Genomic DNA, 10106 nt, shown 5'->3' with positions numbered 1-10106 from the left:
AAATACTTTGCTTCTTACATCTTTTCCAAAGGACTATAAGTTCCTCGAGGGGACATTTGGGTGCTTGGGGCTGTGTGTGGGAGGTCTGTATGGCCTGGGGTCAGAAAACTGTGTCAGGTGGGGGAGTGGCCCCCTCCTTTATCAATAGGAATCAGAAACGCTGAGACAATTAGAAGGTCTCAGGCTGGGTGAAACGACGCAGAAATGGGGAATCGCAGAGTCGTGCACAGCACCACAGGGAAGAGAGTACAAGACAAACAAGTGTGCTGTCGTCCTCTGGGTACCGGTTAATAGAACATCTACCAGACAGGGTGCTAAATACCATACGCAAGACCTCACCTGACCCCATTAAAGACAAATAAAAACCCTTCCAAGGTCCTAAGGCTAATGCAAGTGCTTTCAAGGGTGAGGACAGTGGGGGAGGGGAGGTGAAGCCTCTGAACATCACACACCTAATAAATGAAAGACCCATGATTTGAAACACAGTCGTTGTCTTCATTTACTTCCTAGAAGAAATAATTCACTTTCTGGAAAAGAAGCAATAAGAGACAGATGCAGGAGGAGAGAGCATGTTTTTTTTTTTTCCAAGTAATTATTTGTATACATTTCAAAATCATCTTAAACATACAGAAATGTTGCTAGAACGAGAATGTTTTTTTCCTCTGAACTATTTGAGAGCTGACATAATGTCCTATGGCTCCGAGGCATTTCAGTGTCTTCACTGAAAATAAGGACATTCTCCTACTTAGCCACAATAAAACCACTGACATCAGAACATTACCATTGATCTGTTACTCCCATTTAAAAACTTTAGATCCCATGCAATGAAGTTTTGCAAATGTCCCAACAATGTTTTTTTCTTTTTTTTTTTTTTTTTTAATATAACATCTAATCCAGAATCAGGTGTTATATTAAGTTGTTGTGTTCCCTCAAGTCTGGAATTAAATTTAATATAATGTAGGATAAAGAAAAATCAAGCCTCTGGAGGTCACTGGCTCTTCAAAGGTTGACTGGAAAGGCCTATGGTAAGTGGGCTGTTGCCTTGAATGTCTGGCCACAAAAAGCCACAGGGGTAGCCTCTGGAGCTTCTCCCTCGTGGTTCAGAGCAGACTGGGGACAACCAGGCATGATTTCCAGTGTAGGTCTTTCACTCAGCACTAGATAACCCCAGAGGAGGTTATTAAACCTTTTGACAAGGACCATCACAGTGGCACACTGGCATACACAGGCAGAAATGCTTCTGGAAAATGGATTTCACCTAGTGCCTACCAACTTTAGTCTTTTGTTTATTTTATGTTATGATGATGTTTAATAATCAGTAATACAGCCAATCTTTATTGAGAAGATACTCTTTGTCAGGCACTGTGCTAAATGCTTTCATTTAATCATCCCATTCTTCCAACAATATGAGGTACGTATTATTATTAATCCTATCTTATGAATGAGGACACAGACATGGAGAAATTAGATGAAGCTGTCTAAAATCACACAGATGGTAAGGCCTCCAGAGTTCACATACCTTATCACCTCATATACATGCATGAACACTTTTGTTTAATTCCTAATGAAATAAAACGAGCTTCAATCTTCTAAAATCTGACCCTTCCCTCTCTAAAAGAAACATCGAAAAAGTGGCTTTCAATTTAACTGAGAGTGTGCATGTGTGCTAAGTCGCTTCAGTCGTGTCTGACTCTTTGCGATCCATGGACTATAGCCCGCCAGGCTACTCTGTCCACAGGATTCACCAAGCAAGTATAATGGAGTGGATTGCCTTTTCCTTAAGAGATGGAGACCCCCATCTCTTAAGTCTCCTGTGTTGGCAGATGGCTTCTTTACCACTAGTGCCGCCTGGGAAGCCCTTAATTGAGAGGCTATGACCTGAGTCTACCTCAGGAGAACGTGAAGACTGTAACCCTCCTCCCCAACATACAGAGGTCAGGCCAGGCAAGATCATAAAGTGTGGGTAAAGTATTTGTTTTGAAAATTCATTTGGTGCTTAGATGATTAACAGAATTACAAGCCATTATCTTTTACTTTATCATTTTACTTATTATTTTTTAAGCTCTGGTAAACTTTGGTTTATCAGATATAATTTCATACATGTGGACTTCTGAAACATGAAGTAACATTGTAAAATAAGGCTAACAGAAACACTGGGCATGTTATTCTTGATTCTAGTAGCATGATTTACCTAGTTTTTGCTTAAGTGCTTCAGCATCTTATTGAGCATCTCCTGTATGCAAGGTACTTCAGAGCCCTGAGACCCAGCTCCTAACATTAGATTTCTAGAAGGCCTCTCCACACAGCTGCCAATAAAGACTTTATGTATGCAGCCTTCTGCCAATGGCTTATACATCTACTGGTCCCTTTCTGGGGCTGAGAGCACTGTTTGCCTGGAGCTTGGCTCCTCCCCTCTGAGACGTCATTTGCTCTGATGTGGAAGCCAGGCCAAAGGATCATATCTCATTTGACATTCACCACTGGGTTGGCAGCATATCAGAGCTGAATCTTTCATCAGAGGGCTTTAGGTTTTGAGAAGAAGGACAACATCCCCTTGTCCTTATGAAATGATAACACCGTGAGGGATTTCCTCCAGGAGCAAAAATGGAATGTTTCTATCTATCATCAACAATTACCTCAGTCAATGGGATTTACTGGCTAAGTAAATCCTAAGGTCCCAAGATTGAATCAGTTTAGGGAAGGAAGCAATATTGTTAGCAAGCTCTAGGTCAGAGAACAAGCTTCTTCGTTATTGGAACTCAAGGTGTTTGGAGAGGGTGAATTCACATAATTTAATGGGTATTTGTTGTTGTTGTTCATTAGTAAAACAATTTCTTTCCAACTAACTGGATAACTCATTTATGATGATCCTCTATTCAGCAATTTAAAGATGCCCTTTCAAAATTTAATTCCTAGAAGATTTTCAGAAGAAAAGAATCATTAATGTAGCTAACAGTCTATCCTCAATGTCTGTTATAGTACTTGGCTCACTGCTGGTCTGCAGTGGAGTTTGACTGAAAAAAATCACAGAATGGGCAGTTGCCTGTGGCAGGTATGAGCTTCATCGGGGGCAGCACAGTGTCAGCCCATGCTGGCTCTGGAGAACGGAAGCCTGCAGGGAGCTCACAATCAGGACTTACTGGTTGGCTGTGGAGGAAGGTATAGTCGGAATCCTTCAGTAACGCTTATTAGCTCTTAGTTGACCAGAGGAACGTCTGACGAGCTTTATTCGCTCATTACTGTGGGCACGTCTGGAAGTCACTCGCCTCAGGGAAGGAGACAGGCAGTGCGTCGTCCCCTGCCACTGGCTCTGCTGGGGCTTGCGCACCGGCGGCCAGACAGAAGGCTGACCTGGTGGTCTGAGACACGCTGCAAGGTAGTAAGAGGCAGGGTGTGCAGGCTGTCCTGGTATCCAGTCGGATTTTGGTGATTTCAGCCAAGATCTTTGCAAAGTTAGTTGGGCTGACCTTCAGCTTCTGTCCTTAAGAGAGACCCGGGTCCACTGCCAAGCTCCACTGCTTGTCACTTCCTGGATGAGTGTATTCTTCTCATAATTTCATTTTTCACATGTCTGACTACGCACTTGACATTCACTGGTCTTTTACATTTTCTAGTAGTTCTTTCATAATTTTCTCTGGGGGGAGGGTGCTATTCTACATTGTAAATTAAAATAAAAAATTTAGATTTCCTTTTGTGCAATGATCCTGCCTATCAAAATTAAGTTGATGGCGCCACTGGGCATTTTGTGCACACGTGAAAGACTTTGTTTAGATTGCTGTGTTCCCTGAGTCTTGGGAATGTGTTGTTAACTCCAGGGAATATTGGTCAACTGTGTTTGTTGCAGTCTGTAGCATGGGGAGCTGGGAACTGACAGTTTTTTAAGCCAAGAGGGTCTCACTTTTTTCTCTTCTAACATCAAATATTAAAATTAGACAGTCACCTATGAAGTATGCTGCTTACTGCTAGGAGGCAGTGTACCTACTGCCTGTATGTGCCAACTGTCGGCACTTGCACCTTATGACAATATCTCCATTTTGGACAGATCATCCTTTAGCCAGTCGGCTACCATGTCGGCCATTTCCTGGAAAAAATTGAGGATAAAAGCATGAGGTATTTTTTTCTCACAGAGTCGAATATCTCCTTCTGGAAAATCTTTCTTCATGTCGTCATAGTACTCTTTTGGACACCAACTGTCTGTAGCACCGTAGTAAAATATAAGCTAGAAGACAAGACAAAAACACTTTATTAGAAAACACTTTCCCCTCCCAACATGGATCTGACACAAGCCACCTACGATGCTTTGAAAACAGCCCCTGCACCTGGCCCTGTACGCTAGTCCCAAAGCTTGCTGCAGAGAGCGGCTCTCTCAAGGCAGTGGGCCTTCATGGTTTATGGGAGTGAATCTTGGCATCTGATGTTAAGAAACCCATGTAGGGAGAGCACTGTGTGATACATCACCCATGATCCACTAAAAGGACTCGCCAGCAAAGTAGTGTACATTGTGGTTGGGATGGACAATGGAAAGTGTGCCGAGAGGGGCAAGGAAGAGTTATTGAGACATGCGTGAACACTGAGTGACTTACAACCATTCATTACACATTAACAGTTTTCATACAGCCACATGCTAGGCACATGGGACATGTTTATTGAATGTACGCAAAGATGAGTCAGATGGACTCAGGTTTCTCAGTCCAGCAGACAACTTTGATCAGAACCCTGAGGGTGTCTATGACATTTCTACAAACAGGCTCCATGGAGCAGGGCGAGAATGCTGATTCGGGGGGAGGCGTTTCAACCACCCTTCAGGTGACAGCAAGCAGGTGGGATAGAGAGAGAGCTTCCTTTGAGGATGCATTCTTAGGATGCTTATTGATCTGCCCCAGCCTCTGATACACATACACACACACATCCATGTATGCACACATATGCATGTGTGCAGTTGTGGCCGACTCTTTGTGACCCCATGGACCGTAGTCCACCAGGCTCCTCTGTCCATAGAATTTTCCAGAATACTGCAGTGGGTTGCCGTTTCCTTCTCCAACACATATGCATATACACATACATATATGTATATATGCACACATACGTATGTGTATATATGCACACATATGTGCATATGTTTACGGGCACATAATCATATATATACACACATAAATATATATGTGTGTATGTATGTGTATATTCACATATACATTTATAAGTATATATATACACACATACATCTTTATCTTAACATCTAGCTCTAAGCTGCTGTTCTTCACCAAAAAACTATATTCTACTTCTGCATTTTGGGGGGGGGGGGAAAGCAACAAAAGTGAAATCTTATTCAGAAAGGTACAGACAGGTAATTTCTACACACACACACCCTAATTTTTTGGCCCCTCTGACATCTGTCATCACGGAAAAAAAAGAGTTATGCCTGCCTCTAGCTCTTAAGTGGCTAGTTACAGTCACTTATATTTCCACAACACACCAAATTTGCTCACTCATTCAAATGCTTAATCATTAAATGTCAGGCAAATACTGATTGAGCATCTTCTCTGTTCTAGGAACCTGGAAAACAGATAACGAGACGCAGTCTCTGCACACAAGGTGAGTAGCCTGGATGAGGGCATCTGGTGGGAACCAGTGGGCAGGAAAGGTTCCCCAGGGCACTGATGCCCAAGCTGAGTCTTCAGCCTGGGGCAGGGAGGCACACTGTGCAGAGCATACCGAGCAAGTAAAAAGTATGAAGGAGCATGGCACACTTGGAAACTGGAAGTAATTAGAAGTGGTTAGAAAATGGTGGTGGGAGAGGAGGTGGAGAGAAATGAAGTCCTGAACAGCCTCTGAGCCCCACTAAGGAGGTTGCATGTTGTTCTGAAGTCCACAGGAGCTAACAAAAGACTTAACACAATGAACTGACATGACTGAGTCTGTGTGGTAGGAAACTTACCTCTGGAGGGGATCAAGGAGAGATGGGAGGAGGATACGGGAAATAAGTGTTAGTGCCCACTGGGTTAATTTTCTCCTTGGACCATTAAATCCATTATCAGAATAAGGAGAGGTGAAGTCAATCTTAGTATAGTAACATTATGACATAACCAACATTCAAAGAGATGGTTAATTAAAAAACACTTTAAAGGGGAGAATATTTAATGTAGTACTCCAGAGAGTCAATTACTAACAACTCAACCTTGAGTTGTAGACTTGTTCTGAATCACTTCATAGAGATTCTTCTGGCTGTCACCTGGGATTTAGTCTTGAAAGCTGCAAAGGATCTGTGGCTCATAGATTTCTCACTTATTCTTCTTATTCTCCTATTTTTCTCACTACGACCATTTCTGGGCATGCCAAAGTACCAAAACCAGAATTCATTTTGCCAGGATTCTTAGCAGAGTATGAAGTTGCTTTTGTTTCCTAGAGAACAAGAGTTGCCAGGTTCTTTTTCCCTGGTGCTGGTCTCTCTGTGGCTCTAAAATGCTGCAACTTCACAACCAGTGGGTGATGATTCTGGCCGGCTGTGGACAAATAAGTTCCTCAAAATTTCTCAGCAACCACCCTACCATAGCTTCCCCTTGAAATACTGTTGGGAGTACAAGCTGTCTGCAGGCATTAATGATCTACCAATACAGCTAATAACTTCAGGTTCTCTCTAAACCACTCCCTACTCTTAGCACCAAGAATCCTTTAAATTATATCCAGGAAACAGCATCTGGAACAGTCATTATGCACAGTTGTTCAGCACTTCCTCAGAGTATGAAACATACTGTGTTAAAAAATCTGGAAATTCAAAATTCAGGCTTGGGTTTGTGGCCATCAGGTCTGTCTGTTCCTCTGCTCCAGAGTGTTCTCTTCTCTCACCAAGAAGAGTACTTTGGGAGTCCTAATGCCAATGCAGGCTATGGTGGTGAGGTTGTGTGAAAAACCCTAATACAAAAGGGTCAGTGAGAAAGAAAGCAAGGCAAAAAAGATCACTCCCAGTGAAGTCTCTGACAAGGAGGACAGCATCACAGTGGCACCTGCTATTTGCTTTCCACCTAACTAACTCTTCAAAGACTATTTCTATGATGCATTTACTTTTCAGTGAGGCAATTATAACTTGAAATGTCTCCACTGAGAAGTCCAGCACTGGGGAAACACCATTTCTTTCCTCATGCATGAAGGTGTCAGACAGTTGAGCAGGAATAATAAATACGGATTACAGGGACATACACCTACCTTCAGGTATCAAGAGACAAGTCCTGGCCAAGTAGTTATGGAGCAAGCACTGTCCAAGGCATGTACTAGGAACCTCAACACAAAGTGATGTCAGTGTTGAAGACAGTGTTAACAACGAGGATCATAGATACCTCATACGTTCATTTGATTTTATCTCTCAGTCCTCCATGACTATAATTATTTTGAGGGGGGCTGTATCTGGTTACATTTCTAAGTGAAAGTGGGGCAAGGTGTTTTTGTTTTTTAAGTTCTTCTTCAGGCTATATTCAATGAAGGGCTCTGTAAGAAAATCTTGTCTTATAAGTCAAACACATGGTCATTTCTAATGCCTTTACATATATTGGCTCAAGATACTTCCTGTTTCCTCTGGATTTTAAGTCACAGGCAATAGATCTGAACAGAAGACTCTGCACCTGTAGCCCTAAACAGGAAACTGGAAAAGTATGGGGTGTGTGAAGGTAGTACTGGGGGATGGGGAAGGACAGGTGAAGTAGAAAGAAAGAAATAACCAGACACCAAAGCATAGTGGTTAAGAGTGTATACCATTACTATTAATACACTGATATGTAAAAATGAATCTCAACAAGTAATGATGTCCTGAAGAAAACTGAGAATAATTTGCCAGGCCCTTGGACTGCAAGGAGATCCAACCAGTCCATTCTGAAGGAGATCAGCCCTGGGAGATGCTAAAGCTGAAAATCCAGTACTTTGGCCACCTCATGCGAAGAGTTGACTCATTGGAAAAGACTCTGATGCTGGGAGGGATTAGGGGCAGGAGAAGAAGGGGACGACAGAGGATGAGATGGCTGGATGGCATCACTTACTCAATGGACATGAGTCTGGGTGAACTCTGGGAGTTGGTGATGAACAGGGAGGCCTGGCGTGCTGCGATTCATGGGGTCACAAAGAGTCGGACACGACTGAGCGACTGATCTGATCTGATCTGATGTTAAGTTTTGTGTTCGCTGAGTTCTTACAATAATATTCTGAAGAAGGTATTTTAATCCTATTTTACAGAAAAGGAAATTTAGGCTTAGTGAGCCAATGTGCTTAAGTTGAAACAATTAGTGAATATAACCCAATGAAAAATTCAGTTATAAATCCAGAGAGAGCATTACTGGTCAGAACCTTATATCACTGTTTACGATTAAGAATAAACAGAACAATGGTATGAAAACACAAACCTGAAGACTGAGAAATCTTAAACTGGTTATGAAAACTAACTGAATGTGATGGTTAAGTCTATGTAGTTCTTCTAGGGTGCTGCATGTCATGGGGGTGATTACCACTGTGAAAATACTGGAACTGTTAACTAAGAATCTCAGGCTATCAGTAGGATGTTTAAATCAAACGATTACAAGAAAACACATATTTCCTATAGTATTTCTCCCTGGCACTTGCTTTGATATGCATGGGAATTGTTCAAGAGTATACATTATTATCTCCCATCTTCATTATTAGAGATGGAAATTATTGCATTTCTAAATTGTTATGTTAAGTAATCATTTCTCTATTAAATAGAAAGTTTAATTTTCTCAATTCTAGATTCTGATCGTCTAGGACTGTGCTTTTGCTTTTCTCTGGGTACCTTCCACAATAAGGTGGAATTATGGTTACTATCATTTCTGAACTCACAGACATATTTTCCTTTAACCCTTCTGTTGCCCCTAAGGAGATAATGTCCCTGTGAATTTTGAAGCTTTTGCCCCCATACAGGAGCCACAGTTGTCTTTTCTCATGTATTTTTTTCTTTTCACTTTTTGCTGCTGAATCTGACAGATTCACAGCATTTCCACCCAAAATGACTCTAAATTTATATTCCGCCTGGCACTGGCTAAGTGGTTGAAATTCAGAAGTAAGACAGCTCTGCCTTAGAGAAGCTCCAGAGTAGGGAAGAACGCAGGCAGGTACAAGCTGCCCTTGAACATAACAGGTAGAAAGAGGCACAAACAAAGCGCTGTAGGAGGAAAACCTGACTTCTGACCTGAGGGATGCAGCAAAGTTTTTTTTTAGTACACATGGAGTTAATGGCTTTTATGCATTACTACTAGAGGGGTTACTGTAAGAACAGAAGACATACTAAAAACCACCTTATGACACAAGTTTATATATTTAACTAATAACTAACAAAAATCACTTTCAATGATATATCAACATGTTAAGGTATTAAACACAAAGAAAAGCCATACACACAAATCTCTATCTGGTGATAAATATTATTCAGCTATAAATAAAGAAGGAAATCCTGCCATTTGTGACAATATGGATGGACCCTGAGAGTATTATGCTAAGTGAAATCAGACATAGAAAGACAAATATTGTATGATCTCACTTATATGTGGAGTCTGAAAAGGTTAGGATGTGAAGGAAATGGGTGAAGGTTGTCAAAAGCTATAAACTTCCAGCTATAAGACAAACAAGTTGTGGGGATGTAATGTACAGCATGGTGACTGCAGTTCACACTATACTGTATATCTGAAAGTCAGTAATAGAGTAGACATTAAAAGTTCTCATCCCAAGAAAAAAATTGTAATTGAGGTAATGGATGTTAACGAAACCTGTGATAATCATTGTGCAATATATACATATATTAAATCATAATGTTGTACACTTTAATACAATGTTATGTGTCAATTCTATCTCAATAAAATCAGGAAAAAAATCTATCCAAATTCCTTCTAAGCTGGACAAGAGCAACAGGCTCCTCTTTCTATCCTCCCCCCAAAGTCAGACACCTAAGCCTTGACCCTGCAACGTTAAAGGAAACCTATTTTGTAATACAAGCATCTCCTTTCAGTTACTTAAAAATCCCATCCCTCTTGGGAACAGAGGAATAACAATCACAAAACTTTAACTAACTCACTGTAGACTTTCTGAGCAATCATTAAAAAATTTTTTTTAATTGG

The 10106-nt window shown here is 41.2% G+C and overlaps 1 protein-coding gene across 5 annotated transcripts in view; it reads right to left on the bottom strand.

The window, feature by feature from the left end:
• Positions 1-555: 555 nt before the first annotated feature.
• Positions 556-10106, bottom strand: part of LDAH (lipid droplet associated hydrolase) — a 90402-nt gene continuing 80851 nt past the window's right edge. For 4 of the 5 annotated variants that reach the window (XM_055540844.1, XM_055540846.1, XM_055540845.1 and 1 more), the window contains one exon: positions 556-4219. In XM_055540844.1, coding sequence (XP_055396819.1) covers positions 4016-4219 — 204 coding nt within the window. In that variant the 3' untranslated portion in view covers positions 556-4015. The remainder of the gene's footprint in view (positions 4220-10106) is intronic. The other variant, XR_008700541.1, reaches the window with a different exon arrangement.

Source organism: Bubalus kerabau, chromosome 11 (genome assembly GCF_029407905.1).
Source record: "Bubalus kerabau isolate K-KA32 ecotype Philippines breed swamp buffalo chromosome 11, PCC_UOA_SB_1v2, whole genome shotgun sequence".
Taxonomy (NCBI): domain Eukaryota; kingdom Metazoa; phylum Chordata; class Mammalia; order Artiodactyla; family Bovidae; genus Bubalus; species Bubalus kerabau.
The sequence above is the reverse complement of the archived record's forward strand: the minus strand, read 5'-3'. Positions and strand labels throughout refer to the sequence as shown.